General features: G+C 47.1%; 1 protein-coding gene across 1 annotated transcript in view; it reads left to right on the forward strand.

Moving 5' to 3' along the window:
• The window catches only part of E75 (ecdysone-induced protein 75), a 23,128-nt gene extending 14,271 nt beyond the window's left edge, over positions 1–8,857 (forward strand). Inside the window, exons 3-6 of the mRNA XM_011501108.1 lie at positions 1,465–1,609; positions 5,718–5,959; positions 6,359–7,675; positions 7,904–8,857. Coding sequence (XP_011499410.1) covers positions 1,465–1,609; positions 5,718–5,959; positions 6,359–7,675; positions 7,904–8,704 — 2,505 coding nt within the window. The 3' untranslated portion in view covers positions 8,705–8,857. The remainder of the gene's footprint in view (positions 1–1,464; positions 1,610–5,717; positions 5,960–6,358; positions 7,676–7,903) is intronic.
• The last annotated feature ends 4,907 nt before the right edge of the window (positions 8,858–13,764 follow it).

Consider the following 13,764-nt stretch of genomic DNA (forward strand, 5'->3'; position numbering starts at 1 on the left):
TCTTCCGCAGAACCGAGAATAGTTCTTTCTAGAGTAAAAGAAGAAAAACGGAAAAAATGTAGGAGAGAAGGGAAATATGCCGGAGAGCGCTAGCGGGCCGTTGCCAATATTTCGCTTGTTATAATTATACGTGAGCGCGTTACGCGAAGCCTAGAAATACGCGTGTACTTTGCAAAAAGTAAAGAACGCGAGAGCTTGGGCGCCTCCACGACCTGCTAGAAGCACGCGCATCCGGAAGTCGAAAATACATTTCGACCCCGGGGACGCGATTAGCACGAGTGTCCCAAGGAGTCCCGCTCTCATTTGCAGCCTGAGGTTATTGGGGTGGCTAGGGGACGAGGGCTGTGCGTCCGGATGGAGTGTACCGAGGTCCGCCACACCGAGTAATCAAGGATCACGTATGCAGGCGGGCCCCCCGTAAGAGAATCGGAGATAAATTCAGGGGTTCCGAGCGAAAGGGAGGTTCTTGGCCTCCCTAATCGAAGGGGGAGGCGAGGACAGAGCGATAGCTCGCGGGTAGGGAGAAAAGAGAGCGAGGCGAATGACGGAGACGGAGCGCTCAGCGTCGGCGGCGGTGCGCAGGAACTCTCACTTTCACGCGGTGAACTACGGGTGAACGTCCGAGAATTGGGTCAGGGGGCCCCCACCTCTATCACTTCTCTTCTGCAGGCGCGCGCGCGACTGGCGCGAGGTTGTGTATGCCGTTGCACGAACGGCTCTCTCTCTCTCTCTCTCTCTCTTATTCACTTACTCATTCACACATTCTGCGTCTCGCTCGTTCGCTCGTTCTCTAGAGCAGAGAGGACCGCCGTCGCCACCACCACCGCCACCGCCACCGCCACCGCCACCGCCACCGCCACCGCCGAGCCATCAGTCCACACTCAAGCTCCGCAACAAACAGTCGCGCGTCGCACCGCATTGCTCTACACTCGCTCGAAACACTTATCTTGAAATCGAGTGATCAAAAAAATCCCCGCGAGACGTTTAAAAAACAAAAAGGCGGTAATATCGCGGGCCCCGGCCCATGTGTGATAAAGTGAGCGCTCGTGCAAAGAGAGTGTCTAAGAAGATAAAGATATAAAAGAAAGGACAGGGGGAGAGAGAGAGAGAGAGAGAGAGTGAGTGTAATTGAAATTGAGATACATTAGCAAAGAGAGGAAGGAGAGTAAAGATAGATTGCGAGAGGGGCGTTGGAGGACGGGAGGGAGAGACAGAGATAGAGAGAGAGAGAGAGAGAGAGTGAGAGAGAGAGAGAGTGGATAAGAAGGTGAGAGGTCGATCTAATAAAGGGCGCGCGATAAAACGAGTAATTCCATGGGGTGCTTGTGCGAATGCGACCTGGCCTGCAGCAGTCCCGCGCTTAGCGGCTCGGGCGGCTCGGGCAGCTCGGGCGGCTCGAGTGCTTCCTCCGATAGTGACGGTGGCAACCTTACTGACGAGGGCTTTGGTGATTCTGCTTCGCAGGGCTTCTTCAGGCGCAGCATACAGCAGAAGATCCAGTATCGGCCCTGCACGAAAAATCAACAGTGCAGCATACTGAGAATCAATAGGAATCGCTGCCAGTACTGCCGACTTAAGAAGTGCATCGCCGTCGGCATGAGTCGCGATGGTGAGTTTGTATTTTATTCTCATTAACTTTATTAAAATTATACGGGAGATTGGCCGGATCGGTTTGACCTTGCCTCTCCTTATTCAATGATAACGTTGCAAAGTCCAGAAGCGCCGTGAATGTCGAATTCCCGCGGTATTTCATAGAGCTTCCAGCCAATCTCACCGACTACTTAAATTAATGAACGGAGCTTGCATCGATGAGCCAAGCGCTTTCGAATCTTAAAAGAAATCTGAGCCCAAAAGCATTTTGGGCTAGTGTAGAGCTACATACACCCGATGAGCTCTGATATCTAAGTCAAGGCAATAAAAAAACTGTCGAATCTACCGCGAGATTGGACCGTCAGCCGTACGAATAAAGAGCACGACAACGGTGCGGAGTAGGAAAAAAAGTCAGTGAGTTACTTTTTCGGCTTACGCGATCTGTTGCGTTGCCGAGGTCATCCAACGAGTTGCTCAATATACGCTTATTAACTACCGCGAAGACTAAAGGTTATAAAAGAAATCTGGTGCTGTTTCTCCTCGCAATATTCCCTTTCTCTTTAACATCCGTAGCCGTTTATATCGTATGAGCGAGTGAGTACGCGATAAGGGACGATAGTCGCGTACCCTGATCAGGGGAGTCGAATAAACGACCGTTTTGAAAAAATTTAGGTTGTCGAGAGGGCATCGACCGTTTACGCAATGCCAACGACAGCAGCCGCGCACGCACGTACTCACGAATAAAGAGAGAGAGAGAGAGAGAGAGAGAGAGAGAGAGAGAGAGAGACCCAAAGAGGTGGGAGAGAAGCGCGCGCTGGCGAGGCCGTTTATCTCTTTCTCCGCGCTCGGCGAGAGTGTCGCAACTCATGGGCGAAAGTGGACGGTCGCACCAAGCGCCACTCTGAGAAAGTAATAACATATATTCGTTCGATCGAAGGCAGTTTTCCTTATATTTAATCTCAGCCATATGAATTTTTTTCTCATTTACCAATCGATGCCGCTTTAATTGCAAAGGAAGAAAAAATCGCGAATAGCGGGAGGACGGCGACTACCGATCGCGACAAATGACGTGGGATATTATCATTAAGAAACACAGGGGCCTTACGTTCGGCAAACCTGGTGCTTTATATAGACGGAGGGCATTATTAATCGTGCCTCAAAGGCCCGCTATCGTAATGACGTATAGAATGAGTGCGCGCAGGTATCCTCCATTACAGGCTTAAGAAATATGTTTCACGCGGTCGGATGGCGATGAACTACAAACCAATGCCGGTGATAATTCAATGTCGCGTATGAAAAGTGACTCCGGGACGATAATTGCAGCTACCTTCATCGGAAATATGCTTTATAACGCTTTTTTTTAACAAAAAACAATAGTCGACAATAAAACTAATAGAAATTGGAGGACAAGCTTGCCGTTGATAAATAAAGAGGCAAAAAAAGGAGGGGAAAATAATAGCGGAGAAGCGCGAAGAATGGAGCGGAAAAACACACGCGTCCAAGATACAAAAATAGAATCTCTACTCTAATCATCGATCCTTTCGCGTTCGCGAATCCAAAGGCGGCGGCCTCCCTATACCCTCCTCCTCGCCTCCTCACTCTCTCTCGCTTGCACGTTCGTACGCGTACGAACACGGGGTCAATAGTCGCTCGTTGTTCGCCTTGCAAGTGGTTCCGTCAGTGGAAAGAGTACCGCTACGCGCCGCTACGTCGTCGCGCACTTTCCCCTCTTCCCCGCCTTCGTAGCGTCATCGTTTCTCCGCCTTTGCCACTGCCGCCACTACCGCCACTACTACCATACCACCGCTACCATACCACCACTACCATACCACCACCACCACCACCACATCCACCTCCACCTCCACCTCCACCTCCACCTCCACCTCCACCTCCCCCTCCACCTCCCCCTCCACCTCCCCCTCCACCTCCCCCTCCACCTCCCCCTCCACCTCCACCTCCACCTCCACCGCCATCACCATCACCAGCACCATCATCACTACCACCACTGCTATCACTATCGCCGCTGCCACAACCGCCGTTTACCACCGCTCGCCTCTTTATATCCCCCCTAACTTCGCGGTCGTCGCGATGCTGCTCAGACAGTGGCGCCATCGGAATAAACGACGGAGACCTCGCGAACTCGCACTACTCGCAATCGCTCAAGACTCGCTCATCCCCTCTATCCTCCTTCACCCAACCGTCGTAAGCGCCTCTCGCGGCCGCGTGCGCGCGCACGACTCGCGATGTTCCACCTCTCTTGGTTACTACCGACACCGCCACCACCACTACCACCACCATCACCATCTTCCAACCCCCTCTCCCTTTCTCTCTAGTGGTCAACAGGAACCGCGAGTTCGCGTTAACGATTCATTCGTCCTCTGGCGAACGATTGATGCGGATTCTTCATAAGAAGACAGCGTCGTCCCACTACACGAGCGCGTTAATGTATGACTTCGCATTTTTTTCACCCCCAATGGCCCGCACGTAAATTACCTTGGGAAAATTGCTCATTAGCTCCTCATTAACTCAAATTCGTGCTATATACTTGTATGACGATATTACATAACGAGCAATGCGAACAGTCATAATAAGACCAATCGGTAAAATGTCGGCTGGTCTTCTCCATTCCCAGGATTCGGAAAAATAAGCTCTGTCCCGTAATAGAGAGTACGTCTTACGAGTCTTGACACCGTGGAGAAAACGGCGATGTCCGCTCTCGATTATATAGGTCGTAACGAGCGAGAGCGCGTAGCTTCGTATATCCGCGCTACGACGGCTATCGTTGAAACCAAGTTCAAGGCCAAAGACTCGGCGGCGCAAAGGCCACAATCTTTTCCCAGCGAACGCGTGCGGCGTCGCTACTCGCGATTGCGCGCACCCAAGAAAGAGAGCACGATTAATGTGATGAAGGTGGACGACAACGAAAACGACAACGAAAACGACAACGACAACGACAACGCCAACGACAACGACAACGACAACGACAACAACGACAACGACTACGACAACGACGACGACGACGACGACGACGACATCGACGATGGAGGGGCAGGAAACGGTAGTGGATAAGAAGGAGGTGGTGGCGATGATGGTGGCGGAGGAGGAGGAGGAGGTGGCGGAGGAGTAGGAGGAGGCGGCGGCACGCGGCCGCCAGTAGTGGGGGCCGAAGTAGGCACGGCGCTGATGCTGGTGGCGGTGGCAGCGACGGCGGCGACGATTGCTGCCGCCGCCGCCGCCGCCACTGGTGGGGGGCGGCTGTTGAACGCGACTCGCGGAACGTCACTCAGTCGGCGGTGATGCTGTCTCGTGTGTGGACGCGTCTTACCTGTGTATCGCGAGTGTCGAAGATATGAATCGTGATTGAGAGGCGCGAGTAACAACGTGGCTAACCGGCGTACTACATTATAGTAGTAGTCGCGCAGCTTTACCGCGGTGACGAAATTTAATAAGGACAGAGAAGTGGCCGAAATAAGGCCGTGTTTCCTCGATATAGCTGGTTCAGCAAGTGTTTCAACATTTCTCCGAAATTCGAAAAGCAGCTCCTACCCATCGTCATGGGAGACGAGCTGCCGATCCTCAAGGGGATCCTCAATGGGGACGTCAATTACCACAACGCACGTAGGTGTCGGAGGTTCAAGGACCCTTTTAGCGACTTTTCGATATAACGGAAACGGCGGGTCGTCTCGCCTGCCTATTCGCCTCGCGCTCTTCGCGTCGCCTGCGGTCTCGCGAAAAAGAAAGTGACCACTGCCAACGATCGCCCTGTCTCACTCTTACTTTCTCTATTATTCACTGTTTGCGTCGTCTTTCCCGGCGTCGAATCTTACCTTCGAATAATCCCGTTCTGGCAACTAACCGTCCTTGTCTATTCCTCCCCAGGAGCCCACTACTACCACTCTCATCGGCATTGTCGTGCCTCTCGCGTAACGCGACGTTTTTATGCCGTCACCACGTGATTGAGGGTTGAGCTTCCCCGTACGCTTCCCTACCATGTCCTTTCGATATCCTTAATCCCATTGGCAATGACGGCGCGCTCGGTCGTAGAATGTTCATTCGAGAGTTTGATCGAAAGGGAGAACGATGGTAAATAATAACTAAAAAACTTGTCTCTTGTTTATGTGTTACAGCCGTGCGATTCGGGCGCGTGCCCAAGCGCGAGAAGGCCAGGATTCTGGCTGCCATGCAGCAGAGCTCCCATAGCCGCTCGCAGGAGAAGGCGGTGGCCGCGGAGCTCGAGGACGAGCAGCGACTGTTGGCCACCGTTGTCCGCGCCCACTTGGATACGTGCGATTTCACCCGTGACAAAGTCGCCCCGGTTCTCGCGAGAGCCCGCGAGACGCCCAACTACACAGCCTGTCCACCGACACTGGTGAGTACAAAATTCATTGCTGCATGGCTTTATTGTTTACCGATGATCGGTATCTTGCGTCGGCTCGCGAGAGAGCACCGCCGAAGGAAGCCTCGTAACCGAGTTATGAAGAAAGCGAGAGCGCATAAGCAAGAGGAAAATGAGGGGGATGGCTTGGGGCAATATGAAAATGTTGCTGACCACATATCCAATTGGGTCTGCCCCAAATCATTCCCCTTCTTTTTTCTCAATCGCTATTCTGCATTTTCTTTCATCCAAACGATAACATAATGATGGATCGATTATCGAGTGATGAGATATGACGGGGAAGGGAGAGGGGGCTTCCTCGGTAGTATCCACGCGCCTCAACGCCGGTAACACGTGGCATAATCGTCGGCATTGCTTCGCTCGATGTTACAGGCGTGCCCGCTGAATCCGAACCCGCAGCCGTTGACCGGACAGCAGGAGCTCTTGCAGGATTTCTCAAAGAGGTTCTCGCCGGCGATCCGCGGCGTGGTCGAGTTTGCCAAGCGCATACCCGGCTTCAGCCTACTGGCCCAGGAGGACCAGGTGACCCTCCTCAAGGCCGGTGTCTTCGAAGTCCTTCTCGTGCGGCTAGCTTGCATGTTCGATGCCCAGACGAACAGCATGATTTGCTTGAATGGTCAGGTGTTGAAACGCGAGTCAATTCACAATAGTAGCAACGCTCGCTTCCTCATGGACTCGATGTTCGACTTTGCCGAGCGTGTGAACTCCCTCAGACTCTCGGACGCCGAGCTTGGCCTCTTCTGCTCGGTGGTGGTAATAGCGGCTGACCGACCGGGGCTGCGAAACACCGAGCTCGTCGAAAGGATGCACAACAAATTACGCAACGCACTGCAAACCGTGCTAGCCCAGAATCACCCGCAGCACCCAGACATTTTGCGCGAGCTGCTCAAAAAGATCCCCGATCTGAGGACTCTCAACACTCTACACTCTGAGAAATTGCTCGCTTTCAAGATGACGGAGCAGCAGCAGCAACTGCAAGCTCAACAAGCACAACAAGCCCAGCAGCAGCAACAACAACAACAACAACAACAACAACAACAACAACAACAATCCCATCCGCAGCAACAGCAGCATTGGCCTATGGAGGAAGAACATGCAGCCTCCTGGAGCTCGACCTCGGACATAACGCTTGACGAAGCCGTGAAGAGCCCACTCGGCAGTGTATCTAGCACCGAGAGCACCTGCAGCGGTGAAGTTGCCGCTCTCACCGAGTACCAGCAAACGGAGTACAAGCATGTAGTGCCGACCTCAGGACATCATGCCTCGAGCGCTCCCCTCCTCGCGGCGACACTCGCCGGCGGTCTTTGTCCCCATCGTCGAAGAGCCAACTCCGGCAGCACGAGCTCCGGTGAGGACGAGCTTCATCGAGCTAGCCTCGCTAAAACACCCCAGCCACCTCAGTGTCCGCGCTTCCGTAAGCTCGACTCTCCGAGCGACAGCGGTATCGAGTCGGGTACCGAGAAACCCGACAAGCCGGCCAGCAGTAGCACCAGTAGCGCCCCCACGAGCGTCTGCTCCAGTCCGCGCTCCGAGGATAAGGAGGTCGAAGACATGCCCGTGCTGAAGCGAGTACTCCAAGCGCCACCCCTCTACGACACCAATTCACTTATGGATGAAGCTTACAAGCCACACAAAAAATTCCGCGCCCTCAGACAGAAGGATAGCGCGGAGGCGGAACCAGCTGTAAGCGCTAACCTCGGTCATCAGCAGCAGCAGCAGCAGCAACAGCAACAGCAACAGCAACAACCACAAGCTCATCAGCAGCACCAGCACCATAACCAGTCACCGCATCAACAGCAGCAACATCACCATCATCATCTTGGTCATCAGCAGCAACATCAACAGCATCAGCATCAGCAATCGCAGCACCATAATCAACAACAGCAACAGCAACAACACCAGCACCAGCAACAACAGCAACACCACGCGCAGTCTCAGCTTCATCTGCACCTGACCGCACCGACTGCGAGGAGCCCCTGCTCTGCGCAGCCACAACTTCTCCAATCGGCTCTGAAAACCGAATGCCCCCAGACTGCTAGCCTCCTCAGTAGCACGCATTCGACCTTGGCCAAGAGCCTCATGGAGAGCCCAAGGATGACGGCCGAACAACTCAAGCGCACTGACATCATCCATAATTACATAATGCGAGGTGAGGCGAGTTCGTCGCCCAGGTCATCGCCCGTAGCGCCGGCTTGCTCACCATCACCTGCTGAGCAATGCGCCTCGACGACGACCCTCACTGCTCGTTCGTCGCCCGTCCACCAGCAAGGATCTCAATTAGGATTACTCCAATGCGCGGTGCAATCAAGCTACGCACAGCAGAGGTGGCCGGCTGCTACGTCCGTTATTACGACAACGACGGGTGCAAGGCAGCAGCATCAGCAACAACAGCAACAACAACAACAACAGCAGCAGCAGCAGCAGCAGCAGCAGCAGCAACAGTCTTCCTCGGACTACCTGTTAGCTGGAAATTCGTCGCCTGCCTCGTCACCGAGGTACCTATCGGTCGCAGCGACGAGCAGCACGAGCACGAGCCCTCGGCCTACCTCCAGCGGGACGACTCTCGTCATCTCTGGATGCCCGAGCAACCTCGTCGAACTGCAGGTGGACATAGCCGATAGCCAACAGCCGCTCAATCTCTCCAAGAAGTCACCATCCCCCTCACCAAGGCCATTAATGCAGGGCTCGGCGTGCAAGGCCCTTTCACTCGAGGCGTAGTGCGAGAGGCGGCAGTGCCTGAGCCAGCAATGCCAGAGTTGTCGACCAAGATCGAATCAACCCACCTGATCGAGCACCTCGGCATGGTGGACAATCGGTCTCCTTCCCCCTATGCCCCAGCGCAACGGCAATAGCCTCTCGCCCTCTCCCCTCCAACCCTCGCCAACCCGTTCTAGAGTCTAAATTCCAGAATGTGCTCTGTGACTAAACGGCGGCGTTTGATTGGCGCCGGAAGAGGAATGTGAGGGGAGGACGTCAGGGACGGTAAGGATGTGTTATAATGATCGCGAAGAATAAAGTGCCAGGACGCTCAGAGCGCGTTATACAAACCAAATAATTTATTATTTAAACGTACGCGGACGATAACGACGTGGAAGTCTTTTGAAAGAGAGCGAGAGAGAGAGAGAGGAAGAGCGAGAGATAGTCTGTGTATGTATATGTGTGTGTGTGTGTGTGTGTGTGTGTGTGTGTGTGTATGTGTGTGTGAGAGAGAGAGAGAGAGAGAAAGAAAGTTGGAGTGTGAGAGAACGAGGGTGGTGAGCGATAGCAGAAGCAGAAAGTCTTCGTGGGAAGTTGACGGGGCTGAGATGATGATTCAAATGTACAGGACTGAACGAGAATTGATAACTAAGGCTCTCGAGTCAGGGCCCATCATAAAAACGCAGTGATTGTTTCAAAAGACATTCGTTTATTGTTGGCTGAGAGGTGTAAAAGGATCTCTTAGAGGAGGATACAGTGCAAATATATTAGAATATATATTTATGTCGGACGCCTGTGGTGTTTCAAGTGCCGACGTGATACGATGAGATACAAATTATAAGGACACGATAAGCTTCTAAATAAATAAAGTGCCGTGCTTAGGATCCTAGCGATCTTTGTTCTCTCTGATTCCACCTGTAAGCCCATCCACATCAATCCACCCACCACACCTATCTAATGTCGTGTGAAGGAAAATGATAAATGATTTTGATGATGATGATAATGCTTATGATAATGATTATGATGATGATGACGATGATGAGATGATTATAATTACGATGATAAAAAACATTAAGAATAAGTTGATGATGGAAAAGAAGAAAATGAAAATTCAGAAAGCCAGCTTATCCAGCATCCTCTGTATCGAAAGAAGGAGAGAATAATGAATTTAAGCGTTACAGAAAATAAGGTTAATAATCTATTACATGTGATAATCATGGAAATCGCGCATCCTGTACAGTCTCCACCTCATTCATCGATCATCTACTCTACTATAATTATTGAATTTTATGCAAGTAATTAATATTATTGTAATATCTCCTAAGGCATAGTGTTACTGGTAAATAATTAAAACTTTATTTGTTAAATGCTGAGTTTTCTTTATTTGACAATATTAGACTGAGTTTTCTTTATTTGATAATATAATGATTATTTTTGAGAGAAGCGAAAGAAAAAAAGAAGAAGTGAAGTCGACCCTGTACTACACTAGTATTTATTAGGTTTACCACCCCACCCTATCCCCCGTCGTTTTCCATCGACAAAAATTTCTCTTAATACTCTTTACTTGTAAATAATCATGACTCTCGCTAGGACACTTAGTCGCTCGGCCCGTAGGATGCCTCAACGAAATCGAGTTACAATCCGTAACTCAACATTTTTCTTTAACATTGGATAGGTAGGTCGCACGTTACGCACGCGATGCGGTGACCAACCGCTTATCCAAAAAACTCACTGCGACTCCCAACATAATTGCCTGTACAGACATATTTCAAAATTTTGTCATTTTTCTCGCGGATTATCATACTCTATATAGCTTACTTGTGTAATTTCGTATTATTGCGTTTATTTGAGATTTTCGGCATCCTGCAACATCGAGCTTAAGGTCATCAGGCTTAAGGTCATCGGGCCCCGATCCCATGCGCCTAACTAAATTTGGCCGTTAACGAGAGTCAAGACGTAATTTAATTTTTTTTTTCTTTATTTCATTATGCACGTAATATTTAAATCGTCTCTTTTACTTCACTCTCTCTCTTTGTTTCTTTCTCTGTACAAAGACCTTACAATTACACACTTAAAACTAAAAATTTTACGCACTTACAAAAACAATTTACAACTATCGTTTTTATCTTAAATCTCGATTTATATTAGATGAAAAGAGAAAGAAAGACGCGTAAAAGGTTTACTTGTAAATAGTAGTCTCGATAAGACTAGATTTTAAAACAAAAGAAAATACAAACTGTTGGCGCACGACTTGCGAGGCGACAACCAATGACTATCCTGTCAAACTCCTGTCAAACCTCACACCAACACCTGCTCCTTTATCATTTTGCTATTTACCTATTTCAAGTACCGAATCATATGTGCAGATAAAAAATTAATCTTTTTCTTAGTGGATGCTCTTCTTTCTTTCTGCGTTCTTCCTAAAGTCCTATCCCCAAAAGTATGCACTCTCTCACACACACACATACACACACACACACACACAGAGACACAGACACACACCTACAAGATCACGATACTAAAAAATAAAATCTCTTACATGAAAAAAGTAATAAAAAAAACTAAATTCCTTTGTCCCATCCAAATCCTAGAGTACCATTACCGTCGATCGTTAATGTAATATTTGCTCCTTGATGTATTTATTGTACTTGGAGTCATTCCTTTGTATATCCCTCGAATTTAACGGTTTGAATTAAAAAAAAAAAAAAAAAAAAAAAAAAAAAAAAAAAATAAATAAATAAATAAAATTGTAAACGAGCGAGAGTGAATTAAAAATTTAAACGAGTATGAGAAAAGCATAGACCTGCGCATTATAGAAGTGTCGTCGCCTCTGTACCTTCGAAAGACGAAAGTCCTGTGTTCCTTATAATCTGATAATATAAACCGCCCAAATGCTCTTTGATTCCCTTCTTCACCAACCTCCATTATAATCACATTGTTTATTCCCATTCCCTCTGCAGTATATTCATGCCTGTGCAGGAATCTAGCGTTGATAAATCGTCGTATACTGTTATGCATAAACTACACATAATAATTATTATAGTAAACGATACATAAAGTATGATATATTTCTCTATCCATTAAGGAGGATGACTACAAAATACAAATGAAAGAAGAAAATGAATGCGTGCGAGCGTAAACATACACAACACACACATATACACAAAAACTGGAAAAATAAACGACAGAAAATGTTAAAAAATATACACAAATATGTGATGAGAAAATAAACACCAACACGTATGTATGTATGTATGCGTGCGTGCGTGCGTGTGTGTGTGTGTATATATATATATATATACACACATTGTAAACAATTTTGAAAACACGTACAATTGTTTTCTTGGCGAAGAATGAAAGGCAAAAAAGTAAATGAAACTGAGGTATACTTCACGCAATTATACAAAGCAGCCCCGCATATTGCCCAGTGAGCACGTCATTTTGTACGCTTGGGAGTTGTGAGGTCGTCTGAATAAACATTGTCTGGTGAATTATAAATTTATCTTCTACTTATTCAACAGCATCCTTCACCTTACATCGCCGTTTCCTTGATCCATCCCAATTCAGCAATAACTTTCATTACTTAAATTCGTAAAATATTTAATTTTTTTTCTGCATTTCAATTAAATGACTATTAGATAGATATAATGAAAATTCAATTAAACGCAATGATGGCTCGAGCGATTGCTTTTACGACTGAAATAATGCAGATGCATTGACTCGTCTACTTATTACATTAATTATATTAATTATAAAATTATACAAAATTTTATATTTACAATTGAGCTATCGATAAATATTAATAAAATATATGGCAGCATAGCAATTTGAAATTAGATCGTCGTTAGTGACTCGCAACCGAAACTGAAACAACTGGCAACAACTTGTACTTTTAAAATGTATAATAAAAATTCAAATACCTTCTTAACTGTAGCTATTTATGAATATAGAGACATCAGAAGCCTCTGATACTGCAAATTGAAGTAAAGAAGAAGAAGAAAAAAAGAGTAAACGGTCTTTGATTTGATTCATTCAGTGACAAAGAGAAGACAATGGCATTTAAAGGAATCTTTAGGGTGAATTATTTTATTAAATACGAATGTCGTTTGAATGTGAAAATTTAAAACATAATGTCGTTAAAGCCAATATTTTATCTTGCTCAAAATTTTTGTTATCCAAGCTATCGGTAGTAAATGATTAAGCTTTTTAAAAATTACAATATATTTTTTCTTTCGACATTAATAATGTCACAATATAAACTAACAAGCAGTAGTAGTAACCCTTGAATATAATAACGGACACGTTATCGCATACTTTTTGCATCATATTTCCCGGATTTCGTTATCTAGTCCTTGGATTAGCTGAGCTTTAAAATCGACCTTGAACCGGCTGAGCGGGACTTGCTACGATAATTGGAAAAGCTTTATTACCTTTGATAATTTAAGAAAAGCAATAATTCCACGCCACTTATTTTAGTTTTTTTTTCTTTCGTTCTTTTTCTTGTAGCTTTGCGAAGAATAACATTTACGTACATTAAGATATAAAGCATGCCACGATGAATTATTATAATCGGCGAAAATACCTTTTTAAAATCATAATAAGCTTTACAGCATAAATGCAAAGTAAATCGGTAATATTATATATATATATATATATATATATATATATATTCATAATGCGTGCATACAAAAACTAATTTATTGTAAGTGACGATGTGAGCCCCTTGATTTGAAAGAATTTTAGCTTCCCAATAAATTAGCAAACTGCTCGATTAAATAAATGAGATAAAGTTATTTTGTTTGCTTTTCAATTCCATTGTCACCTTTGATTTACGTAATTGCAAAAATCAAACATTACCGCCTCGCACGCAGTAAAGACGACCGACCGGATTTTATACTTTCCAATATTACGCAGAACTCATCGAAACAGTTGTATTATTATAAATTAATATCGTACGTCATCTTTGTCGTTCACACAATTTCTTTATTTAAAGACAGTCATTCCTAACTGCAAACTCTAAATCGCATTATGAAACGGTGCTTGGGGGCTGTGGAGGGGGGTCAGATGCGAATAGTTCGGGC

Source organism: Ceratosolen solmsi, unplaced genomic scaffold (genome assembly GCF_000503995.2).
Source record: "Ceratosolen solmsi marchali unplaced genomic scaffold, CerSol_1.0 scaffold57, whole genome shotgun sequence".
In the NCBI taxonomy this organism is placed as follows: domain Eukaryota; kingdom Metazoa; phylum Arthropoda; class Insecta; order Hymenoptera; family Agaonidae; genus Ceratosolen; species Ceratosolen solmsi.